The following is a 27,802-nucleotide window of genomic DNA, read 5'->3' as shown; positions in this document are numbered from 1 at the left end:
TTCTAAAATAATCCCTAAAATTTTACCCATGAATCTTAATTATCCCTGAAATGTTCTAAAAACTCTGTCATATGCATTAATATAAAGTATTGATAGGCTTTTGGGTTAAAAATTTAATCCAGTTTCATTTACTTTTTTGAGGAGAGGTTAGATTCATTCCTTTTAAAACCATAAATTATCTGATAATTATAGATAAATAAAAGGAGAATAGTATTTACTTTGACATGGTTAAAAAGCAGTATTTCAGTTAACTTACATTCAACAGTGAATGAAACTGATTCATACATAGTATTCCAAGCATCAATTCTTTCAAACATTCAACGTCTCCAAAAATGGCCACTAGGGGGAGTAGAAGCAAAGAAATCTTCTCAACCACCTGTCTGATTTTATTTGAAACTAATTTTCTCCAAAGTGTATAAGATGGGAATGGTTTTCTACCTCAGTTTCAGTGTTAGCAAAGCTCAGAAACAAAATGACTTCTACATACAGCTTTTACAAAAGTGATATTCTAGTGTAGGGCTTTTAAACTCCAACCAAGAACATCAATTCACTTAGTTTTCTACATTATGAAGCATCAAAACACTCCCCAGATAAATATTTAAGTTTACGAAAAAAAAAAACAGTGAATCATCACAAACTTTTAAACATACATCATTGTATTAAACTGCATAAAATATTTTTCTTAATTATAACAATATTTCTGAACAAGTTAAACCAGAATCTGCATAGAAATTCCCTTTAAACCAAAGAAATATTTATATCACCTGCAACAGCACAGTAGTGTGTCATGAAAGATACATAGGTGTTGTACTGTTCAGAAAAGCATGAAGCTATGAGAGTAAAATTGCAAAACTCAGGAAAAGTTTGAGAAATGGCTTATGTAATACAAAACCTTGAAGTCCCGATTATTTAGATTTGTATGGAAGAAAGACATATCTCATAACCTATTTATAATTTATTCCCTCAGTTGGAAAAACCTGTTTTTAAAAAACCATTATGAATGTTCTTTGGTTTAAAGATCAAATGATGCTAACTAAACCAGGTATGGTGTTGCATGCCTGTAATCCAAGCAACTGGGGAGGCTGAGGCAGAAAGAGGCAAGTTCAATGCCAGCCTCAGTAACTTAGCAATGACCTTTCCCAAAATAAATGAATGAATGAATGAATAAATAAATAAGTGAAAGGGCTGGGGATGTAGCTCAGTGGCCAAAAGAATGCCTGGGTTCAATCTCAGTACTGAAATGGGTGGGGAGAGATGCTAACTGTAGAGTCTGTAAGTGCTATGGAGGCTGGTTTTCCAAAGGCATTCGTTTGCTTAGGCAAATGTTGGTAAATTTGATCTACATATTTGTGTGTACATGTATCAATCTCTGAGGTTTATTACTTATACTAAAATTATATGTTTGTATTTGTTATGGTTTAGATATGAAATGTCCCCCAAAAGCTCATGTGTGAGAAAATGTATGACAGTTTAGAAATGTAATGATTGGATTATTAAAGGTTTGACCTAATCAGTACATTAATCCTCTAATAGGGATTAACTGGGTGCTAACTGTAGATAGGTAGAGTGTGGCTAGAAGAGGTAAGTCACTGGGGGGGGGGGTTCATTTGGGGTATATATTTTGTTCTTAGTGAGCAGGGTTCACTTTCTCTCTGCTTCCTAGTGCCATGTCCTGAGCCTCCTTCCTCCACCACACTCTTCTACCATGATTTCCTGCCTCACCTCTGGCCTGGAGCAATGGAAGTGACAATCTGTTGAGTTGACTGAGACCTTTGAAACCATAAACCCCCAAATAAATTTTTCCTCCTCAAAATAATTAACAGACTAACAGTATCAAAAAAGCTGACTAAAACAGTATTTGTACATACACAAATAATTCTACATATGCTAGAATATAATTCTACATATGCTAGAATCCTTTTTATCATGTAGCTAACTAGGGATTTGGAGGCCAATGTTCAATCCAAGCATGTGGAATACCCGATTACTTGAATTTATTCAGTATAATTATTTGACTTGTCCTAGACTTGGGTGACTAAGAACTAATGTTTTTATGTTTCCATCAAAGAATCAGAAAGTCTAGGTTTTGGTTCCAAGTTGAACACTAACTACCTCATCAAATCCTTATTATCTCTACTCTTTATTTATCTTCAAATTGAACTAGAAGATGTTTATGTATGCTTCTATTTCTAAAAGTTTATGGTTTATCAATTTACTTGGACTCTTTCCACCCCTTGAATTCTTGAGCTCAGAAGTATTTGGAATCCAGCACTCTGGAAATCCTTGGAAGAATGTAAGACAAAATAAAAAAACACTAAATTTGCAGGAAGAAGCTTACTCACAGTCACAGTCTTAGCATCCATTTCAGTGAATATGAATTCTCCTCCTTCAAAGTCGTCATTCATATACAGGAGAGCACTAAAGAAGAAAGGGAGAGCCATTCATAGGACAATATGCTCACAATATCATCACTGTGGAACATGAAGACAGGTAATAAATGGGCTACCTGATGAGTAAGTTGCCTTTGAACTAGACATCACAATATTTGACCCACCAGACCCCTGAAGGTAAGATCAGATATACTTTGGGTCATACCTCTAAAGGGTTTATTAATTCTACTTACATAAAAGTTCTAATCATATTTCAAAGCTCAGATCACATTTCACTTCCTCCAAAGAATATCTAACTAGATTTATTTTAATGGAGCCCTCTGAACCCACCCACATTGCTTCTAACTCTCTTCTTCTCTCACATACTAGTAACTACTTTTTCCTTAATTACATGGACCTTGGCCCTGCAGAGAGGGGGTGCTAAAAATTATTTTAGAATAGGAAAGTGTCATAATAATTAACACACTATTATACACATGGGGACTACGACTCCTGATTCTCTCCTTTATAGACAAAGATATCTTTCAACATCATAAAAGAGTATTTTTTTTTTAGTTTCTGTTTTGTTGTTTGCAAAATGCAACATAGTTCTTCAAATGTGTGAGTGATTGATAAGTGATATGAGAAGATCCCCGGGTATGCTAGGACACCAAGACTTTGTGTTCTCAGACTGAGATGTACATACCCCAAAAGGGTATGCCTCAGTGAAAACACAATGATTTAAAAACAACACAACAGAACACAACATACACTCTCCTTGGTAGGAGGAAAATGTGCATGATTTTGAAGATAAAAATGAAGTTGTCACTTCTCAGCTATGGAAGCTGCTTCAGATTACTTGAGAATCTCTGCTTCACAGAGATAAAGATGACAAGCAAAACAGAATAGCTTTCCAGTTCCCATGGATTACTGTTGGGTGGGAGCTTGGTTCTGAAGGAGACTCGGGCTTACCTATAGTCCCGGAAAGTGTAAGCAGGAGGCTCCTTCCAGCATTCGTTGGCTTCTGGATCCAACAGGCAGTTATCAGCATGGATGGGATGACTGAGGTCATTTCTTCTATCCTGTTGACCTGCCAGAAAAAGGAACAATATTGATTAACTGTCTTCTCTCATTCCTGGTGTCCTTTGTAAATGAGAGGATATAGATGACAGTGGGCAAGCAGTCAGGAGACTCTGGTCTGGTTTTGACTTGAATTTGATGTGAAACCTTGGGCAAATCACACCTGTCTCTTCAACTATAAGCACACTCTGATAGAAATATACGTGTATAAGCTATATGCATTTCATGGGTTGTACTTCAAAAGGATAAGGATGAAATGAAAATGAAAAAAAATGATTTTGATTCAGAGGAAACTCCCCCAAGTGTCGCCTACTCCTATGGCATCTTTCCTGTGGCATTTAGGTGGGTGGGAGAGAAGATGCTCAGGAGAAATGATAATGGACATCTCTTTAATAATCTCTTTAACAAACAGCAACCATAATGTCCAGGTCCCTGGTCCCTTGGAAAGAGAAGCCTAGAGAAGAAAAGCATTTTTCTGTATGATGTCAGCAATAAGGAGAAATAGATTTGAAAATATTCAGAGAGAGGGTCTTCAGGAATTTTAGGGGACCAAAAAGGAGCAAAAGAGGGATGTAAAAAATAAGAAGTCCTGAGTTTCCTAAGTTGCTACTGTTCCTCCTCCTTCTCTTCCTCCTTTAGAAATATAGAACTCTTCTAAAATATTAGGCTACATGTAATAGAGCTCTGTTTTACATAGTTTAAATTCCCATTGTATTGTGGGTAGAAAGGAACAAGTTCAGGCTCTGAATTCTCACCAGATAGGGCTGTTCGGCAGACCATGTGTGTATAGGAAAAATAAAGGGTTGAATTCAGCATGAAATAGGACTCTACGATCTTTCGAGCCTTCTCACTGATGTCATAAAACAGACGTGCACTCTTCAGTGGGACTCGGCCCTCATAACCAAACTGAAAAGAAAAGCAAAATAAAAACATTGGAAAGCAGTGGATTGACCAGTAGAATTAAAAAAAAAAAAAAAAAACCAGGAACTTTATTTTTCCTCAGACCTGATCTTAGGGACTCCCTATCTTAGTCTCTTCTCCCTATCCTTTGTGGAATGTTGGGGTAGGGGTTTCACAAGCTGTTAGATCCTTTAGTCACTTTAGTTCCATGCATTCATTTCAGTAATTAAAATATCTATGTCCTTAACTATGCATTTTAAATAGATACTTTAAATCTGAGCTTAGGCTTGCCTAAGGCTGGAAGCCTGCAATAGAAAAGAGTTTGGCAGCAGAAACTACTAAATGTCTGCAAAAAAACTTTGGCTTCTTTTTGAGATATGTTCCTTACACATGGCTACCCAGCAAGGAAGCACATTTACCCACTCAGGGCCACACATGTGTATGAGACCATGTGACTAAGTCTTGGACAGGGCAAAGTGAGTGTAGGAATGTAGACCCCATTAAAATTTCAACCATGATCCTTGCATTTTCTTCTCCCATCTGCTATGTAGATGGACACACCCAAAATAACTATGAAAACCACTTGATGATGGCAAAGATCTTCAGTTTGGCCCTTGAATGATTGTGAGGACTAGTGTTTCCTTTCCTTAACTCCACATCTCTCCCAGATGGTTTCATTTTATGCAAGCAAGAAATGAACTTGTTTTGAGTAAGAAGAAAGAGAGAGAGAGAGAGAGAGAGAGAGAGAGAGAGCAGTAGGTCAATGGGAGGGCTTTGAAGACAATACAGGGTGGCTATATCCACACTAACTAATGGGAATACTGATGGGATTAGGGTTAGGATAAAGAGCTGCAGAAATAAGCTCTTACTAATTATAAAGGGTAACTTAAAAGCTAATTGTTTCCTTCCCTCTTCTCTCATAATACATTCTTAATTCCTCTCTAATAACACTTCTTGCTGTAAAGAATAATTACTTGTTTGTGTATGTTTTTATAAGCAGATCATGAGCTCTTTGAGGATAGAGGTTTTGTGTTTTTTTTTTTTTTAATCAGGTACAAATTTAGTAAATGTGAAGTTTAATAAATTAATGACAGAATGAAGGACTGATTAAAAACAATAAAGGTGTCTGGGCACGTGTAACTCAGAGGTAGAGCTTGTGTTTAGTATGCACCAGGCCCTGGTTCAATCCTTGCCACCCAAAAACAAATACAACAAAGTTTCTGCTTCATATTTGCTCCTGATTGTTGTATATTCTAAACTCTTCTCTTTCCTGTGTCTGTCATTCACTAAAGCCTCTGGGTTGACACTTAGGAACCCAAACCCAAACACAGTGAAACTTTACTTTGAGCGCTTTCAGGACAGTTGCACCTTCAAACTTTTCATTGGGCGTATGGGGTGAAGTTTTTCCTCTGTAGCCGTCACCAACGAGCATGATTCCCTGGAATCAAAAGGCAAAAAGATGTTTCATCAGTGACAACTATGAATTCATCAGGTCTTTCTTTTTGCTTTGGCTTCCAGAAAGATGACAATCAAAGTGAATACTCAGAACCAGAATACAGGCATAATTAATTTTTCTAATCAAAAGAAATGCCTGTATTTAGTCTTCACACTACATTTTCATAATACAATATTGTATAATGAACATGCAGTGTGAATAATGATTTTAGTAGAAATATATGGAAATGATAATAAATAGAAATAAACAGAATGCAATAATCCATATGTCAATTGATTATTGATTAAAATAAAGGGATTTCCCCCAGCAACTTTATATGCTAGGCAGGGAACATGCTGGATGGGCATTGTCCTGGGAATTAAGCCACTGGGATATTCCCATCTGCAAAAGTAAACATCACCAGAAGCCAAAGCTAAGAAAATCTCTCCGCAATCAATGTCCTTCTCCTAAACAAAGTCAAAAGTCAGGCCTAAAAGTGGGACCGGACCATGGCTCCTCCAGGCTCATGACAGGCCCCTGCCCCATTCCATGCTCACACTGGCCACGCTGTGGAGCTCCCGGCACTGCTCCTCTGACAGGACATTATCCAGGAGAACCCGCTGGGTCCCGTTCAGCTGCTCTGAGTTGTAGACGAAAGTGATGTTCTCATAGAGCAGAGGGCCACCTGAAGGGACAGAGAACATTATCTTGTTATCTCTCCTCAAGGAGGGAGCACAGAGCACAGAACAGCTTTGACTGGACACTTTGGGACAGACAGATTACTCAGGAAGATGGAGGCACAATGACTAATGACATAGTAGAAAACTCAAGAAACACAATATGAATTCAGGGAAAAGTCAGATATTTGACTGCTATATTTTCTTATAGTGTCATAACAATATATTGCATGCATGTGGTATTTTGGGATAGACAAATTACACTTGATTCCCCATGGTCCTGAAAAGCAAATCAGGCAACTCCTAGAATTCTCCTCTGGGAAGACTCATCTTCCTCCACAGCCCCTCATTTATACCTCTGTCATATTACAGGAGATGAATTGGTCACATGTCAGTGTTACCCAGGCATGACATGCACCACTCAGTTCACTGGCATCCACAGCAATGCCTCTGCCAGATGACCCTGGTGTTACACCAATCTTCTGCTCCTTCCCCAGCCTCTCCCATCCCTCTGCTTAACTGGTTCCAGGAGGTCTTGTATTTGTAGTAGTTGTTTTTTCTGCTTTCTGGGTAAAGTCTTGACATTGCTTTTTCTGCACAGGAGGGTTTCCTGTAGGCTGCTCTCTCCCTAGAGAAAGCCTACAACTTTAGAGAAATTAGCTCTCTAGAGCCTCTTCGGAGTGAGATTCTTTGGGGTCACATTTTAGATTGCAAAATTATAAAATCTAGACCTAACAAGGTCCTTTCCTTATAGAGTAGGAGTGATTAATGGTGAAGAAATCTTCAGATGCAGCAGAGTGCAGACATTTTGAACCAGAAACTGAACAGAAAACATTTATATATATATATATATATATATATATATATATATATATATATATATATATATATATATATATATATATCTCCTTAAAACACTCCTGATAAGTATAAGGACCTGACAAGCTGATAAATACCTGAGTAAGGGCAGCTCATTCTGGAGGATGTAGGGGTGTGGAGGTACATCTCCCATTCTCCCCGAGTCTAGTAAAATAATTCCTCCCTCCTTTGTCTCTCCCTCCTCCCTTCCTCTCTTCACTCCCTCTCTCCCTTCTTTCTCTCCCATGGCAGAGAGATTCTCAGGTAGCCCTTAATGATTACTGTCTCCTGTCTTTCAGACCCTGGTGTAATTTGTTTCCCACAAGTGTGCGTGGGCCTGGCACCTGCTTCTCTAACCAGCCCCACGACCACTTGGGGCTAAATCACATGTGCAGAGACATCAAACTTGATGTGTGTTTCATTTCTATAAAACAGATTACTCAACCTGGGGAGTAGCACTACTTTTTTATTAGTCTAGTTAGAAAAAAATGGGGGGGCTTTATCACAGAACATGATTAATAGAGCATTAAAAGAATAAGATAGTGTTTCTCAATCTTGAGTAATGCATGGTTATCTGTTACAGCCAGTGGTCTCTAAGGAGCTCCAGTGTGAACAAATTATTTTACTGTGATTTTTTTTCTACCTCTTTGTAATTATAAAACTATGTATACTGTATTTAGTTTTATTATTTCATACTAGTATAATACCAAAAATTACTTACAAGATTAAATAAAAGCAAGACCATAAAGCCATCTAAATTCAAATTAACAACCCTAATAAAATGGTCAATGTTATTTCACTGAAGATAAAACAACAGATTCCACATGCATATTCTTCTAAATAATCTGGACCAGGCTCTTCTGAACCAGCATTTCTTACAACACTGTGGTGTATAATGGCATGTTCTTTCCACCACAACTTCTCTCTATAGAATCTACTTTAAAATCTTATAGTATGTGATGAATTTTGGCCTTCATCTGGCCTTAATATATTATTTAGAAGCTTATCCCCTTCATTTATTCTTAGTCCTCAATCACTGATGTATGAACAACTGGGCCAACATGACCTTAACTGAGAAGGGAAACCTCAGGCAACACCTAGCTACAAGGTGGTCATCAGATGACCTACTCATTTCATCCCTTAATTTTTAAAATTGTCATCAAAATTTATAAATATAGAATTTCTTGGATTCTAAAAATATATCCACCAGCCCCAAGTTCCAGTATCACACATTTTTTTTTTAAAGAGAGAGTGAGAGAGGGGAGAGAGAGAGAGAATTTTAATATTTATTTTTCAGTTTTCAGCGGACACAACATCTTTGTTGGTATGTGGTGCTGAGGATCGAACCCGGGCCGCACGCATGCCAGACAAGCGCGCTACCGCTTGAGCCACATCCCCAGCCCCAGTATCACACATTTTGGACGAACAGAAAAAATATGTTTTTCTACAATATTTTTGTGCTGACAAGTTTTTGGCAAGAATTGTGTTAAATAAAATTGAAAAGGATTTCCTGGAACTTTTACTGTGTGAATAAGCCCTATGAATCTCCTAAGTAGTGATGTGATATGCAAAAGATTTTAGCCTTAAATGAACATAATTCCTCCCTCCTTTGCCTGTCCCTTCTCCCTTCCTCTCTTCATTCCCTCTCTCCCTTCTTTCCTTCCCACGGCAGAGAGATTCTCAGGTAGCCCTTAATGATCACTGCCTCCTGCCTTTCAGACCCTGGTGTAAGTTATTTCCCACAAGTGTGGGTGGGCCTGGCACCTGCTTCTCCAACCAGGAGAATATGACCAAGGTGATGGAATGTCACGTCTTCCTTACATTATATAAGATTGCAACTTGGATCTTCAGCAGACTCAGTCCATTGCCTTCCCATGCTTTGATGTGATGCAGCAGGTGGCTGCTTTGGAGCTCATGTGGAAAGGAACTGAGGACCTCCTCCAGCTGGCATCCAATAGAAACTGAAGAACTACAGGCAACAACCGGCTAGGAACCGAATTCTGCCATCTGATTTGAAAGAAGATACTTCCCAGTCAAGTCTGGGAAGAGATCCTAACCCTGACCACCAATATGTGACAGACTGAAGTTGATTCAGCCACACTGACCCCAGACCCCTGACCCATAGCAACTGTGAGATAACAGAGCTGCTGTTAACTGCTCTATTTGGGCCCTTTTTTTTTTTTCACAGCAACAAAACAAAACAAAGCATTAGCCTCCCAAAGACCCTCTTAACACAGAATACAATTTTGGTATGCTGCTCTAATCCATGTAGCTGGATTATTTGGAAAAGTGAACTGTTTGTTCACTCTAATGCAGAAATATGAAATGAAGGGCCTGGGGTTGTAGCTCAGTGGCAGAGCACTTGCCTAGCATGTGTGAGGCACTGGTTTTGATCCTCAGAATCACTTAAAAATAAATAAAATAAAATTATTGTGTTCATCTTCAACTAAAAAAGAATTTAAAAAGAAATATGAAATGAAATGTTCCTTCAACAAGAAAGAGAAGGTATCTGTAGGTTAACTGCAAAAAATTTTTGCTACTATAAAATTCAAATAGAAACGGAAGACACATAGGAAATTTAATGAAGTAGGTTCAATTGTATTTTGTCGAGTTTTGAGCTTATATTTCTTTGAACACTATTAGCATATTTTTGAAGTATGATTTTTTTTAAAGTTACTGAACTAAAACATTTGGAAAAAATGCCTATCATTCAAGCTCTGTATTTGTTGTTATCATCATCATCATCATCATCATCATCACCATGTTTGATCTGGTTAACTGTGCCTGGAAAATTTTGTAAAGTTCATACTGGGGCATCTTAATAAAGATTATGACATGATGGGAACTATTTCAAAGGAATGCTAGAGAGATATTAACATCCCCCAATTGGATGATAAGTAACACACACAGATTGTGTAAACAATAAGTGCAACATTGAGTCTTAAATATCTAGATCCTAAAAGATTCAGGGAGAATTTGTAATACAAACCTGCCTTTAATGTAGCTAACAAAGCTATCATGAAGCATAGAGTTTTATACAGAAATTTCCCACATATACACTTCATTAAACACCTAGTTTCCCACTTACTAGCTAAAAGAAAAAAAAAACAAATCTCGCCATTCATAAGGCAGGTTAACCAGCCTGCAGATGACTAGTAGCACACCAGACAGAGAATAACATTAAAATTAAAATTAAAACATAGTCCAATAGGTTGTGGTTCCTGTGGCCTGACTTGATGGTTTCAGCCAGCTCCTAACCACAGCTCCAGGATATTTAGTTAAATAACTTAATTCTTCTCTCATTCATAAAGTATGTGCCTGGCTCTGATTCTCTGCTTGCAACAAAGAGATTATCTAGGAAAGTACTCCTTTGTGTTCACTCTGTGGCTCACAGTAAGAAAAATCAATTTCCATAAATATCACAATGTCACACAAGGTATTGATGGGGGTACACAAGTTAATGAGCCCTTATATGAGTACAGCCCTTTACAGTTTACAAAAGACTTTCACATCTCAAAAAATGATGCCATACTTCCTTCATGGATCAGGATAAAAGGGCTCAGGAGTATGACTCTAGTTTTCCAGTAGCACACAACACATTAGAATAAGATATCGGCAAAAACTAAGCCTTCTGATTCCAAGTTCAATGTCATTTCATTTCTACCATATTCCCAATGACTACTGCAAAGCTGGTGGTTAGAAGCAGAATGAACAAGGGACAAAGAAAGTCCTTAGTAAGTTACCTTGTATGTTCTATGGACAGAATGTGGCCCCCAGTGATTCCCATTTAATGCTTAGGAGATGTCCACTAGGAATACAACTAGATAGAAGTGAGAAGCCCGAGGAAATAATGATATCTTTGTGGAAGATGAGAAAAGTTGAAATATAATTTGTGGCACTTGCATATTTTCTTGCCTCCTTAACATCTTCTTCCAGCCTAACTGTTTTCTGTTTTTTAGCTAGAACAACTCACAGATCTCAGGGAATCTCTCACATTTACCAGCTTAATATGAAGAACTTTATAAAGGAGACAAATGAACAGTGAGGTACAGAGGTGAAGAGAATCAGGGTGTGGGAGGGAGATGCCACCCAGCATTTCCACACGTTCATTACCAGGAAGCTCATTTGCCTCTGTCTTCCACTGCTCTTATTCTACATCATATTTAGATGCTTGATCACTGAACAGAAGTTGCAGTGTAATAAGAAATGTATGTGCTCTTATTGTCCGTAGTTCCTAGTTCACAGCTTCTAACACCCATTTGATTTACTAATGATAGAAGAATCTTTGTTACTTATAAGCTTTTTTGCAGAGAGATGAGCATTGAACCCAAGGGTGCTTAACTATTGAGCACCATCCCCAGTTCTTTTTGGTTTTAATTTTGAGACAGGGTTTAAGTCTCTTAGGGCTTCACTAAGTTGCTGAGGCTGGCCTCTAATGTGTGATCTCCTGCTTAACCTCCCAAGTCACTGGGATTACGGTTGTGCACCATCAAGCCTGGCTGTAATAAAGCCTTTTTTGACCACACCTGAGTCTTTGCTTATGAATTCACTTCAGGTGTAGCCCCTGGATGGACTGAAGATGGGACTAGTCATCAGAAAGACCAAGTGATGAGGAGGGTAGAACTTGCAGTCTCAATGTGGACCTCTGGGAAGGGAGCCGAAGGGCTGGAAATTCAGCTCCCTAAAAGTTCTCTTTCAACAAGGGGTAATGAGCTTCTTGGTAATGAACATGTGGAGATACTGGGAGGCAATTCCCCCAAGAGGGCAAGGAAGCTCTGTATTTTTCCACTCCCTGGTTTTAATCACCTCTGCATCTCACTGTTCATTCGTCTCCTTTATAAAGATCTTCATATTAAACTAGTAAACGTGAGGGATTCCCTGAGATCCATGAATTGTTCTAGCTAATTAATCAAGCTCAAGGAGGGGGTCATAAGCCACATATGTAGCTGGTCAGTAGGAAACTCAGAAGTATAAGTGACAACCTGCTATTGTCATTGGTGTTTGAAGTGGGGCAATCTTGTGGGGCTAAGCCCTCAACCTGTGGGACCTGACACTCTCCAGGTGGAGAACATCAGAATTGAATTTAATTTGAGAACACCAAGTTGGTATGTATCCCTTAGAGAACTGCTTGGGGTGCAGGGAGAAAATCCCACGTATCTGGTCACAAACATGTTTGTATTGGGTATGAGAACAGAGTAGGAATTTTATTTTTTTTCCTTTCAGACCTGTAGGTTCCCAAAGAATATCCTAAGATCCATTCTCCAATTCAACCAAAAACAATAAAAAACAAACAAAACAAAACAAACAAACAAAAAGAGATGGTAGACTTTGGTAACCCAATCAATCAATCATCACATGTAGTCAGTCCTATGTTCCACTTTTCCCATTAAGCTTTCTAGTCAGTAGTTATGTTACTGAACATCAGATTCCCTCCTGGTAGCAAAGGTTTTTTTTTTTTTGTTTGTTTGTTTGTTTTGTTTTGTTTTGTTTTGTTTTAAAAAAAAAAAAAAAAGCTTTGAAATTTGGCAACTGCTCTGGAGCTTCCTAAACATTTACAGCAAAGTTCGGGCCTATTGGCATGTACTTCCTAGGTGATTTCTCAGCTTAAAAGGCAACATGAACTCTGACTGACTGTGAAGCTTTCTGGCAGTTGTAAAACAGCTTGGGGTTTGTGGCTACAAACTGAGGTCTAGGTCACAGATGAGCATATTATTCTGTTTACTGCTTCAAACTGACTTGGAAGCTAAGGAAGAAAAGGACTAGGAATTGTAAGAGTATAGAGAGCTAGACATTTTTAAATCAGCTAGAGGAATGTGCTGAAAAGCTCTCGTGGGGAAAGAAATACAGTACTCCTCAATGCAGGTTTTTGAAAGCTTCTTCTTATCTACAACTGTAGTTGGCCCTCCATATGTATGGTCCTGCAGCTATGGATTCACCACCTTAGATTGAAAATAGTTGGAAAAAAAAAACTGTACTGGATATGTACAGCTTTTATTCTGTCATAACACAGTATGACACCGATTTACATAGCATTTACTTGTATTAGGTATGGCAAGCAGTTTACACATATAATTTAAAGTATAAAGGAAGCTGAACATAGGTTATATTCAAATAGTAAGACATTATATAAAAGGGATTGAGAATAATTGGATTCTGGTATCCTTGGTGGTGGGGGAGGGGTCCTAAAACCAATTTCAGGTGGTCACCCAAGGATAATTGTATTTAATCAAAAGTTATGCTTTTCCATAGTGGGGGGTGGGGTAGGGAAGAATGAAAGCATTTTGGATTGTGCAGGGGGGAGTGAGGGGAGAGATGGGGTGGTGGGGATGGGTAGGATGGTAGAATGAGACAGACATTATTACCCTATATACATGTATGATTACACTACTGGTGTGACTCAGCATCTTGTACAGCCAGAGGAAGAAGTTATGCTCCATTTGTGTACAATGTGTCAAAATGCATTCTACTGTCATGTATAACTAATTAGAACAAATTTTAAAAAATTAAAGGGAGATCATGGTAAGAATGAGAACGGGGGAAGGGAGAAGGAGAAGAAAAGGGGAAGTGCTTGGGAATAATACTGGCCAAATCATATTGTTATAATGTGTGCATGTATAAATAGATAACAATAAATCCCACCATTATGTACAACTATAACACACCAATAAAAATATGGGAAAACAAAAACAAAAAGATTATGCTTTGGGAATACACATTTCTATGTTGCATGCAGAAAGTTAAGAAGAAAAACTGGGAATTTTTTCCAAAGTCTAGGTTCAGATGCCTGCCCAACATGTTATGAGCTGTGAGACTTTGGAGAAGTTACCAAACCTCTTCACATGAGAGACTGGTAGTATTAAAATGAATTGTGTGTAAATTTGCTTGAAATATTATAAAACATAGAAAAGAAAAATTGTTAAGAATGAGTACTTCTATTAGTACTACATTACTCATAGTTTATTATTATAACAATATTTGGCTCTATTTAAAAACTACTTTTGGCAACTCTCTAGTTGTGATTACACTAATTTTAATCTTACATGACTAGACATATAATATTCTACTCTCCCCATCTCTGTACCTTTGCTCTATTTGTTTTGTAGACTAGAATGGCTCCCTCCACACCCTGTCAATTCAATCTGAAGTCTATTTTTGAGCTGGGGAGGTACAGCTTGAGATAGGGTGCTTGCCTAGCATGCCAAAGGCTCTGGGTTGGATTCCCAGCCTAGCAAGAAATTTAAAAAATAAATAAACTGTACTTTCTCTCAAAACACTTCTTAGTTCTATCTTCAAGTTTTTTAGATGAACTAGCCTATATCCCATATGACCTATCTCTTTTCCAAATTCCCTAGATAATCCCACATTATCTAGCATTCATAGCTGACTATATATGACAGAGCTAAGTTCTGGGGCCTCACTAAGCCTCAGGTATTCAATTCAGGAAGGAGATGAACATACTGTCCCTGCCTAACTCACAGGATTACTGTAGGGGAAAAAAACAATGATTGAGTGAATGTGGAAGCACATTTTTAATAATATACAAATCTGAGACATTCTTGTTTTTAAGCATTGCTTTCAGGCTTTTAAAAACTGTAGTAATTTAGTCCTAAACTTAATTTTCCAGAGAAAGTGGGTTCTGCATTGATCTAGGTAAGAATGGTTCACACACTACCCTCTTCCTCCCCTCTTCCTCCCACTTATAAAAGTGAAAGCCAATGGGAACTTACCTTCTCTTAGATCTCGATCCATCTTGGGTGATGACTTTTTCCCCATTGATAATCCATGAACTTCTGCCCCCTCTACATTCACTCCTGAAGGGACCCTGTCCATTCAAAAAAAGTTGCAATGAAATTTTCCACTGAGTAAAGATGTTCCAAAGAAAAGATACTCTACTGAAGAATTCTATGGTTCTTATTACATATTTCTGTTTTACATAAGTCCACTTGTCTTTTAAAATCAAACTTTACATGTCCCTGCCTCTATGAGGTTCTTCTCTATTTCTTCAATGAATATGTTCTACTTCACTCCTGTGAATCTTCTTTGCAAGCTTCATTACAATCAAAGGTATCTATAACTTAACCTCCTTCAGATGAAAGCATAGTTCCAATGGAGCAAGAAAAAGTTATCATATGAATCTTTTTAATGCTCAGAATATTGTGCTTTGAACATGGACTGCATCACTGAATGATTGAATTGGAATAAATTATATTCTAATGTTCTAGTTCTGTACTATTCTGAGAAAGAAGACTTATGTTTGTGTCATACTTTGCAAACACACAAATGAGAGTTAGCTGCCTTTATAACACACAGGAACTGGAGAAATCCAAATTGCACATAATATTCTTAGATTTCTTGCAATAATATTACACAAATTAAGAGCCGAGTCCTTAAAATCAAGTGAAAGACCTCACGATTCTGAGTAAGACCTGGGTCTGCCAATCCCTTGATGTGAAACTCTAAGTTTAAAGTGCCTTCCCTTGACACAGCCTGTTTCTCAGTTTGAAAGTGAACAGATTGGACCATGTAATCTCAAATGGGTAATTTAAAATACATCAAGAGTTTAAGTTATTCAAACATGCAATAGAAAAATTTCATTTTCTTTTACCTGATTTGGAATCACAGAATGTCAGCACTCAAAATGCTGGATTCAATTTTTTTTTTTTTTTTTTGAGGAAAAGTCATGAGACTCAGTGAGAAAGACATTTACTTACAGTCATACATACAAAGGTATGACCTTCCACACTGGAAAAGCTGGAACCAGGATACAGAGCTCTTAATTTGTAGCTTTTAAAACTCTTAATTATCTTTTTAATAAGAGCTAAGTTCCTTATATTATATTTTGACTATAAGTGTTCCTTCTCATTAAAAAGAAATAGTTCATACTTACTTTGAATGAAAGACTTACCTATTCTCATCCTGTCGTCCTCCATATCTGATCCAATAATTCTGTTTTAAATTAAGCAAAAAATTGTATTTGTTACTAAAATATCATTTGAAAAATAAAATTTAGAACATATTTAAAATATTCAAAAGACCTAAATTATCAGGAAACATACTTTACATAAAATACAATTTATTTTTATTTAAAAAATTAATAAAAAGGCAGGCTAATGTTGATGAAATTCTGGCAAAATGAAACCCAAATGGATTTAAAAATGGTACGGAGGGCTGGGGATGTGGCTCAAGCGGTAGCGCGCTGGCCTGGAATGCGTGTGGCCTGGGTTAGATCCTCAGCACCACATACCAACAAAGATGTTGTGTCCGCCGAAAAACTAAAAAATAAATATTAAAATTTCTCTGTCTCTTTCTCTCTTTCCCCTCCCTCCCTCTCTTTCTCTCTCTCTCTCTCTCTCTCTCTCTCTCTCTCAAAAAAAAAAATAGTATGGAATTAGCTCATTTTCTGTCCCAGAAAATGACTTGGAATTTGGTGTCAGAAAGAAGTTTGCAATATTATTCAGTCTAACTATTCTATATTGTAAGAATAAAACAAATAGATGAAAGAAGTCAAACTTGACAAAATATCTGTGCAAGATTATAAAGGGAGTAAATGCAGTTTTCTGGTGTCTCTTGAGCTAACACAAATTTGAAAAATAATAAATGGGAATGAATGTATTTGAAGCATTACAATAAAAATATTACCTTAAATTAACCTAACTTTAAAAGCATACCAATAAAAACATTTCATACCAATAAAAACTAAAAAAATGCTGCAAATAAAACACACTACAAATAATAATTGATAGGCATATAATTTCATAAGCATATATAAAGAATATATTAGTAACCAATAGTGAACAAAGTCCATGTCCAGGTAATTCAAAGGCAAGTAATAATACTGAAATAATAATACTGTTCATTGAAAATATACAAGTTAAAATGACAATGATGTAGTATTTTCTACATAATACATGAATAATACAGGTGATTTCAAAATATTATTTCTTGGTACTGAGAAGTTTGTAGTAAACCAATACTTTAACTTGGAGCAGTAAAGGTATCAGAAAATTCTTTTAGAAAAGTAATTTCATTTTGAGTACTTTTCAACCTCATGGTTTGATGGCAAAGTAATTGTGCTCCTAGAAATTTATTCTATGGTTATAGTTTAATAGAGACACAAATGCTTAAAATTAAGTATTTGAGAAACAATTCAAATATCCAGAAGCATGACAAGGGTTTATTACTTATTGTCCACCAGTTATATATATAATTTTAAGAGCTATAGAAATTGCTTATGATATTTTCTCAAATAGAAATCAGAACACAGACTATCTACACCATAGCATTAGCTCTGCAAATGGGGTGTATTTACATGAACAATTTAGAAGATAGCTTGGGAAATGAAGAAAGACAGCATAAAGAGTTGGCCCAATGCTGTTCTTTCTGAAGCCTCTTTAATGTTTACATTAAACTTAGGGATACTCAACCACTAAACCACATCCCCAGACCTGTTTTGTATTTTAGTTAGAGACAGGGTCTCTCTGAGTTGCTTAGCGCCTTGCTAAATTGTTAAGACTGGATTTAAACTAGAGATCCTCCTGCTTCCGCCTCCTTAGCAGCTGGAATTACAGGCATGTGCCACTGTGCCTGGCTGCATCGAAATTTTTCAAAAAAATAAATCAATCCTAAGGCAAATGAATCATGTACAAAATACTTCTTTCCAATATTTGCTTTTGACTTTGGTCCTGGGTGCTATGGAAATAGGTCAGTCTTTTAAAGTTCATCACATATACTGCGTATAGATTCCACTCCTACCCCAATATTAACTCAAGGAGGGCACTATTAGATCCTCATCAAGTGAGGGTGGGGAACAAAAAATACTAAATTCTTATTATTTGTGAATAAGAATTCCACCAACAAATTCTTTAATAGACATTTCCTTTTTTCACTTTGCCCTTACTGGTTCAGTGTATGAAAATCCCAGTCCCTCTGCAGCTGATTTTATCAGTTCAGATTCAAGTTTATGTCGTTTCACAAACATAATTAAATCCTAGAGGGGAAAAAAAAGAAAGAAAATTTATATTTAAATAACAGCTAAGAGCTATGATAAATGTTTGAGTGAATACTTTTCATTACACAATGACAAATGAACTAACAGAAATATTCAGAGTCTGGGGGGGAAGGGGGAAATCCCCATGCCAACAGTTTTTCAAGTTAGCATGTATGAGAAAAATGTGCTTCTGGCATGAATGAAGCCTGAAAGAATTAAGTTCTAGGACCTTTCCTAAATCATTCAGTATCTTTAAGAGCAGTGGTACATTTATCAACTCTCCCCAGAGCACATGGCAGAATAAAGAGCTTTTTCTCAGATCATTGGTCTCACCTCTCTGGCCTCAATGGATTCTGGGTCAATGCTGTCATCTAATAGACTCTCATAGTAATCCACATTGTCTTGGACATCCTCATCATCTGGGTGGAATAGGAGGTAGGCCTTGGCACACTCCAAGGCCTTCACATACTCACCAACTGAAAGGTCAAGGACATGTAGCATTAGAGTTAGCCTAGGTCTTCCCAGAGGATTTTAAAAAGAAACTTCAACTTGCCAATCAAAGTCAACATCAATCATCAATAAGAGAGAAGACAAATTGAGCAGAGTAGGCAGAAATACAGATAAAGGGAAGACATGGATTCACATACTCAAAAGGGATTATGTTTAGTCTGATTGGGTGCTAGACATTTTGCATAGATTATCAAAAGTTTCTACACAAAGTTGCTCATTAATAACTTATTTAATACAAACAGCAGAATTGGAGAAATTAATTCTTTTTTCTGTACTGAGTTTGGGTTAAGTATGATCTTCTACCACAGTGATGTACTATTTTATTCATAATGTATGAGAAATATAAGTAATTTCAAAATGCTGTTACATTTGGGGTAAAGTGCTGCTTCCACAGAAAGACTCACAGAACCCCAGATGCTCTGGAGGACTTCTCTCCAACCCCTCACCACATAACATCAGCTTCAACAGTGGCCAAGTATGAAAAGCAACAATTAAGAATGTTTCAACTACAAACTCTTCATTATAGAAACATTTACCTATTATAGAAGAAATATTTAGAAATATTTAACCATCACAAACAAAATTTTGAAATGCTGTACATCATGTTTTTAGGTCACAACACTTCAATATCTTTTAAAAGAAATTGTATACACACATATTTTCAGAGATTGCTTTGATTTTTTAGTAAGAATGATAACACTAAGCAATTCTCTCAACTCCTTTGCAGTCACTGCTAATGACTTGAGCACATGATTTATTATCTGCCATCAGTGCCAGGACAATGAGTAATGTTTTGCTTTTGGAAAGGGAGAGGCTTTGCCAAAGTAGCTTAAAAATGTTGATTTTTCCAAAGTAGCGTTAAAATATTGGCTTGAGTCTTTTTCTTCTTATTTTAGAAGGGAAATACTTTCTTTACCAGTGACTTCTCTAAAAGGCACTGATACTGGAGACAGTGAGAAGAGCAACTAGGAATTATGACATGTCACTAAGAGAAGTGACTTCAAGACAATCACTTCCCTACAAAATGAAGATGTTAGACAATGTGGCACCAAAGACCAATTTCAGCAATCTCAATTCTATTAACTGCTCTAAAGCACAATAAAGGATGCTCAATATCTCTTTCTCAATAAAATAAAGGGAAAGTAAAACTATATTGAGATTTCATTTTTCACTTAATGGCCTGGGGAACATCTAAAAATTGATAATATATTCTGATGATGAGCAATGGAAAATGCACTCCATCTGGAGGAAAATTTGGCAACGTCTGTCATAACTACAACCAATAAATCATTTAACCCATCAATTGAATTTCCAGACATGATTTTACAGATAGATATCTGTGGTCAGATGTGCAATGACATACATAAAATGCTCTTCACTTGAAAGTACATGCATTAGCAACAGATCACTACCAACACAACTGCCCATTAATAAGCTGACACTAAAATAAATTATAGTTCAATGACATGCAGATATGAAGAAAAATGGATGAGAAAGATCTCCACATACTGATACATTTATGCTAAACCTTAAAAACTTGCAAATATTTAGCCATTTGGCTAACAAAATGGTGATTTCATAGTCTAACCTGCTAAAAAAATCTGACATGCATTAAGTGAAACAACAGTGGGGGAATAGTATAAATAATATGTTGCCTTCTGTGTAAAAGGAAGAAGAAGGAGAAACATTTTCTGTGAGGGTATATTAATTTTTACATAAAATTTGGAAGTATAGATAAGAAACAAGGTTGATGGTCATGAAACTGGGTGGTGGAAACACGGAGAAGAAGGATTTATAATATTTGGGTCTGCAAGTTATAGGAATGTATTACTATTAAAATTAAGCTCCAAGAATTAAGTTTAAAAGTCATATAGTGTCAGCCTAGGTATAATTTTCAGGAAATTATCACAGTATTAGATTTGGTACTTTGCCTATTTTATGGTGTCACCTTCTGCTCTTCTTGTCTCAAGCAGTGATATGAGATGAGGGAAAATTGTGTAAATTCCATGCTTTGGTGATAAAGAAAGCAGAGGACTAAACCATGAAAATGTAGTGTCTGCAATGATGAAAAGCGACCCCCCAAAGTCCTCACAGATAATCCACGCTTTACCTCGGTAGTAGGCAAACTGTAGGTAGTCATAATGCAGAGGAAGGAAATTCTCAATGGGCGAGAGGCGACCAGGGCGGGTAGCAAGCTCCCTCACACACTCATGCTGGCAAACCAGCACCTGCATGTAGTGATCTGGAAGACAAGAGCCAAAGGTATATTCTGCTGTCTGCTGACAGCCAGGTGTTGTTATAGCTGCAGTTCCACCGGCATTCCTTACCTCCCACACTGCCAGAGAGAAGTCCCTACCATCAGCACTTTGTGATGGTTGAAGCTTCTCACCAAGACAGTGACTTGCCCCAGTCTCTTCACCAGTGATTACTCAACAGTGGTAGGTTACAAACCCTCTGGCTCATGGTCTTTTTCTATTTTGTACCCTTCCTTTCCCATGTATCCCTTTCTTTACCCCCTTTGAATGTGACAGCCATTTCACCCCATCCACATCCAGCTGCATGTAGACTTTATTATTTAACAACTCTGACACTTCTCTTTGGATGTCCTAAGCATCCTGGAATGAGGGTTGTAAGTTCAAATTCTAGTGATATGAAGGAACTGTTCAGAGAATGGGGCCACTGTGTTGATTTAGAGTTTAAGCAGAGAAATGAAACAAAAAAGCTCCCCTTCCCTGAGCAGGGTAGGCAGAAATACAGATAAAGGAAATGTTTTCAAGACAAATTTGCCTAAGGAGGAAATAAAAAATAAAATTAATAATAAAAATAAAATAAAATAATATTATTTTTTGACATCTATTGATGAAGACTCTATCCAGTTACAAATTAGCCCATCACCTGGACATTATATATTCTTTACCAGGAACTGGTAAAGTAGGGGAAAGGATGAAAGCTAAAGAATTCAAGTAAGCATTTTTCCTCTTTCTCCTTGCTCCCTCTTCTATGGCTCCCATTCTTCCCTCTTGCCCAGACTTTGATTTTGACAATGAAGATAGAGGCAGTCTTTTCCAGAAAGAATAGTCCATTCATGTTGGGCTGAGCAGGTTGCCTTGAGAAGGATGATAGAATCTATTTGACTATGGTTGTCCAACTTAATTTACCCAAACTGCCTTCTTTCAAGAGGTTTTCTGTTTAGCCATCTATCTGATTTGTTACAAAACTTCAATAGACACTACCTATTAGTGTAGGTAATACACCTACACTAATAGGTAGCTGGATGATCTTGCAGAGGGATCTCAGAACACAATAGGAAGGAAACGTGCATTTTCTGGTATGGGGGAAATGGTGCCAGGTTCACACGAGCTGGCTAACTCACTCCTAGGGGCACAGTTAGAATCCCTGAAGTCCACTGGCCCCAGCTGGGCCATGTGAGAGGAAGAGTGAGTTCCATTTATTTGATTAGCTAGTTAGAAATAAACAGCTAGTTGTTCCGCGGATTGCCCCGTGGCCGGAGTCTGCGGCGCACGCTGGGAAGCGGAGAGGTGGCGGGGAGGAGGTGCAGCGCTGCGGATTCTGTGGGCTTCTGCCAGCAGTGGAATGGCTGCGCTCAGTGCTTAGTTCTGGGTTTGAGACGGAGGAGGGAAGCGGTCCAGTTCGGTTCTCCACACCGGTCAGTCCACGGAGGAGGCCAGCGGCCGCCATCTTGGAGAGCTGACGTAAGCATCCCTGTTTTCTACTGATCTCAGCTCATTCAGCTACGGAACAGGTGATTTCAGGCTGTTATTTGCCTGCGTCTCGCAGACAGATAGCTTAGGCTCAGGGCTAGAGAACCCGCGGAGACTGCTTCTTGGAGCCTGCTCCTAGCAGGGCGTGCACCGAGCTCTGAGCAGCCGGGTTCTGGCTCCCGGAACTGTTTTGGCCCAGTGCTGGGGGAACCCGCAGAGTCTGCTTCTTGGAGCCCGCTCCCAGCAGAGCGTGCACCGAGCTCGGGGCGGCCGGGTTCTGGATCCCGGAGCTGCTTTGGCCCTGGGCTGGGGATCCCGCGGAAACTGCTTCTCGGTATGGGTCCTGCTGGGTGCTGTGGGGGCCAGAGGGGCAGAGTAGAACTGCCGCCTGCGCCCAGAACAGGCCAAGCGACCTGCCGGCGTGGTATCATATCACCCCAACTGCAGCTGGGGCCGAAGAGAGCAGCCGCCCATGCCTGGATCAGGTCCAGCGACCCGATGGCGTGGTAGTCAAGTCACCCCATTTGGAGTAGGGGCCGAGCAGAGCCGCCGCCCGAGCCTGCAAGGTAGGCAGACCTGCGACCCACCAGCGGGACAGGCCCGGTGGCCTGCCAGCGTGGTGGACACGTCGCACCGATTGGAGTGGGGGCTGAGCGGGGCCACTGCCTGTGCCCAGAAAAGGCCCAGCGACCCACTGGCGTGGCAGTCAAGTCACCCCATTTGGAGTGGGGGCCGAGCAGAGCCGCCGCCCGTGTCCGGAAAAGGCCCAGCAATCCGCCGGAGTGGCAGTCAGGTAGCCCCATTTGGAGTGGGGGCCGAGCAGAGCCGCCCCCCGTGTCCGGAAAAGGCCCAGCAATCCGCCGGAGTGGCAGTCAGGTAGCCCCATTTGGAGTGGGGACCGAGCAGAGCTGCCGCCCGAGCCCGCAAGGTAGGCAGACCTGCGACCCACCAGCGGAACAGGCCCAGAGGCCAGCCAGCGTGGTAGACACGTCACACCAATTGGAGTAGGGGCCGAGCAGAGCCGCCGCCCACATCCGGATCAGGCCCAATGACCCGAGGGCGTGGTAGTCACGTCACCACAATTAGAGTAGGGGCAGAGCAGAGCCGCCACCTGCGCCCGCAGGGTGGGCAGACCTGCAAACGACCGGCAGAGCAGGCCTAGCGGCCCGCCAGCGTGGTAGACAGATCACCCCAATTGGAGGAGGAGCACAGCCACTACCCGCCCTGCAAGGGAGATTTTTCAACTATACAAGAGCAATATAAATAAATAGGGGGAAAATTGCAAAAACACAACAGTTTTACCAAGCAGGAAGAAACGCGAGCAGTATGAAAAGACAAGGCAAGAAAGGACTACAAGCAATGAAGTCAACTCAACTTTAGAAGAGGTAATAGCTGCAACAGATGGAATGTCAGATAAAGAATTCAGGATATACATGCTTCAGATGATCTGGAGTCTCAAGGAAGACATGAGACAGCAAAATCAGACAATGAAAGATCACTTTGACAAGGAATTACATAAACAAATCCAAGAAGCAAAGGATCAATTATACAGGGAGATAGAGGAAATAAAAAACAAACAAATAGAAATCCTAGAAATGCAGGAAGCAATAAATCAACTTAAAAATTCAATTGAGAATACTACCAGCAGAGTAGAACACTTAGAAGATAGAACATCAGACAATGAAGACAAAGTATTTCAACTTGAAAAGAACATAGACAGCTCAGCGAGACAGTTAAGAAACCATGAGCAGAACATCCAAGAGATATGGGATAACATAAAGAGACCAAACTTAAGAGTCATTGGGATACAGGAAGGCATGGAGGTCCATACCAAAGGAATACACAATCTATTCAATGAAATAATACAAGAAAACTTCCCAGACTTGAAGAATGAGACAGAATCCCAAATCCTAGAAGCCTACAGGACGCCGAATGTGCAAAATCATAAGAGATCCACACCTAGACACATTATAATGAAGATGCCCAACATACAGAATAAGGAGAGAATTTTAAAAGCTACAAGAGAAAGGAAGCAGATTACATTCAGGGGTAAACCAATCAGGATAAGAGCTGATCTTTCAAAACAGACTCTGAAAACTAGAAGATCCTGGAATAACATATTTCAAACACTGAAAGAAAATGGGTTCCAGCCAAGAATCATGTATCCGGTGAAATTAAGCTTCAGGATAGAAGATGAAATTAAAACCTTCCACGATAAACAAAAGTTAAAAGAATTTGCAGCTAGAAAACCATCTCTTCAAAAAATCCTTGGCAAAACATTACAGGAAGAGGAAATGGAAAATAACAATGAAAACCAACAGTGGGAGGTAGGACAATAAAGGGGGGAAAATAATCAAAGAAGAAAAGAAATCAGGTTTAGTAACATTAATAAACAAATATGGCTGGAAAAACAAACCATATTTCAATAATAACCCTAAATGATAATGGCTTAAACTCACCAATTAAGAGACACAGGCTAGTTGAAAGGATCACAAAACAAGACCCAACAATATGCTGCCTACAGGAGACGCATATGATAGGAAAAGATATACATAGACTGAAGGTGAAAGGTTGGGAAAAATCATATCATTCATATTGACTTCGGAAACAAGCAGGAGTGTCCATACTCATATCAAATAAAATAGATTTCAAGCCAAAGTTAATCAAAAGGGATAAAGAGGGACACTACATACTGCTCAAGGGAACCATACACCAACAAGACATAGCAATCATAAATATATATGCCCCAAACAATGGTGCAGCTATGTACATCAAGCAAACTCTTCTCAAGTTCAAAAGTCTAATAGACCACCATACAATAATCATGGGAGACTTCAACACACCTCTCTCACCACTGGACAGATCTTCCAAACAAAAGTTGAATAAGGAAACTATAGAACTCAATAACACAATTAACAACCTAGACTTAATTGACATATATAGAATATACCACCCAACATCAAGCAGTTACACTTTTTTCTCAGCAGCACATGGATCCTTCTCAAAAATAGGTCATATGTTATGTCACAGGGCAACTCTTAGACAATATAAAGGAGTAGAGATAATACCATGCATCTTATCTGATCATAATGGAATGAAACTGAAAATCAACAATAAAAGAAGGAAGGAAAAATCATGCATCACTTGGAGAATGAACAATAGGTTACTGAATGATCAATGGGTTTTAGAAGACATCAAGGAGGAAATTAAAAAATTCTTAGAGTTAAATTAAAACTCAGACACAACATATCGGAATCTATGGGACACAATGAAAGCAGTTCTAAGAGGAAAATTCATTGCTTGGAGTTCATTCCTTAAAAAAAGAAAAAAACCAACAAATAAATGATCTCATACTTCATCTCAAAATCCTAGAAAAAGAAGAGCAAAACAACAGCAAAAGAAGTAGAAGGCAAGAAATAATTAAAATCAGAGCTGAAATTAATGAAATCGAAACAAAAGAAACAATTGAAAAAATTGACAAAACTAAAAGTTGGTTCTTTGAAAAAATAAATAAGATTGACAGACCTTTAGCCATGCTAACGAAGAGAAGAAGAGAGAGAACTCAAATTACTAACATACGGGATGAAAAAGGCAATATCACAACAGATGCTACAGAAATACAGAAGACAATTAGAAATTATTTTGAAAACCTATATTCCAATAAAATAGAGGATAGTGAAGACATCAATAAATTTCTTAAGTCATATGATTTGCCCAGACTGAGTCAGGAGGATACACACAATCTGAACAGACCAATATCAATGGATGAAATTGAAGAAGCCATCAAAAGACTACCAACCAAGAAAAGCCCAGGACGGGATGGGTATACAGAGGAGTTTTACAAAACCTTTAAAGAAGAATTAATACCAATACTTTTCAAGTTATTTCAGGAAATAGAAAAAGAGGGAGCTCTTCCAAATTCATTCTATGAGGCCAACATCACCCTGATTCCGAAACCAGACAAAGACACCTCAAAGAAAGAAAACTACAGACCAATATCTCTAATGAACCTAGATGCAAAAATCCTCAATAAAATTCTGGCAAATCGGATTCAAAAACATATCAAAAAAATTGTACACCACGATCAAGTAGGATTCATCCCTGGGATGCAAGGCTGGTTCAATATACGGAAATCAATAAATGTTATTCACCACATCAATAGACTTAAAATTAAGAACCATATGATCATCTCGATAGATGCAGAAAAAGCATTCGACAAAGTACAGCATCCCTTTATGTTCAAAACTCTAGAAAAATTAGGGATAACAGGATCATACCTCAACATAGTAAAAGCAATCTATGCTAAGTCACAGGATAGCATCATTCTGAATGGAGAAAAATTGAAGGCATTCCCTCTAAAATCTGGAACAAGACAGGGATGCCCCCTATCACCACTTCTGTTCAACATAGTCCTCAAAACACTGGCCAGAGCAATTAGACAGACAAAAGAAATTAAAGGCATAAAAATAGGAAAAGAAGAACTTAAATTATCACTATTTGCAGATGACATGATTCTATACCTAACAGACCCAAAAGGGTCTACAAAGAAACTATTAGAGCTAATAAATGAATTCAGCAAAGTGGCAGGATATAAAATCAACACGCATAAATCAAAGGCATTCCTGTATATCAGCAACAAATCCTCTGAAATGGAAATGAGGACAACTACTCCATTCACAATATCCTCAAAAAAAATAAAATACTTGGGAATCAACCTAACAAAAGAGGTGAAAGACTTATACAATGAAAACTACAGAACCCTAAAGAGAGATATAGAAGAAGACCTTAGAAGATGGAAAAATATACCCTGTTCATGGATAGGCAGAACTAACATCATCAAAATGGTGATATTACCAAAAGTTCTCTATGGGTTCAATGCAATGCCAATCAAAATCCCAACGGCATTTCTTGTAGAAATAGATAAAGCAACCATGAAATTCATATGGAAAATAAAAGACCCAGAATAGCAAAAACAATGCTAAGCAGGAAGTATGAATCAGGCGGTATAGCGATACCAGAACTTCAAACTATACTACAGAGCAATAGTAACAAAAACAGCATGGTACTGGTACCAAAACAGGTGGGTGGACCAATGGTATAGAATAGAGGACACAGAAACCAATCCACAAAACTACAACTATCTTATATTTGATAAAGGGGCTAAAAGCATTCAATGGAGGAAGGATAGCATCTTCAACAAATGGTGCTGGGAAAACTGGAAATCCATTTGCATCAAAATGAAACTGAATCCCTTTCTCTCACCA

General features: G+C 38.3%; 1 protein-coding gene across 2 annotated transcripts in view; it reads right to left on the bottom strand.

Annotated features, from left to right (window-relative positions):
* P3H2 (prolyl 3-hydroxylase 2) overlaps positions 1-27,802 on the bottom strand; it is a 159,845-nt gene that overhangs the window by 9,802 nt on the left and 122,241 nt on the right. For both annotated transcript variants that reach the window (XM_081302147.1, XM_081302148.1), the window contains exons 4-13: positions 20,927-21,058; positions 18,640-18,782; positions 18,217-18,306; positions 16,225-16,265; positions 15,047-15,141; positions 6,342-6,469; positions 5,692-5,787; positions 4,205-4,355; positions 3,342-3,459; positions 2,343-2,418 (exon numbers count right to left, since the gene is read on the bottom strand). In XM_081302147.1, coding sequence (XP_081158273.1) covers positions 2,343-2,418; positions 3,342-3,459; positions 4,205-4,355; positions 5,692-5,787; positions 6,342-6,469; positions 15,047-15,141; positions 16,225-16,265; positions 18,217-18,306; positions 18,640-18,782; positions 20,927-21,058 — 1,070 coding nt within the window. The remainder of the gene's footprint in view (positions 1-2,342; positions 2,419-3,341; positions 3,460-4,204; positions 4,356-5,691; positions 5,788-6,341; positions 6,470-15,046; positions 15,142-16,224; positions 16,266-18,216; positions 18,307-18,639; positions 18,783-20,926; positions 21,059-27,802) is intronic.

Source organism: Spermophilus citellus, assembly GCF_964194105.1.
Source record: "Spermophilus citellus genome assembly, chromosome: 7".
NCBI lineage: Eukaryota > Metazoa > Chordata > Mammalia > Rodentia > Sciuridae > Spermophilus > Spermophilus citellus.
Note: the sequence above shows the minus strand (reverse complement) of the source record. Positions and strands in the feature narration are given on the sequence as shown.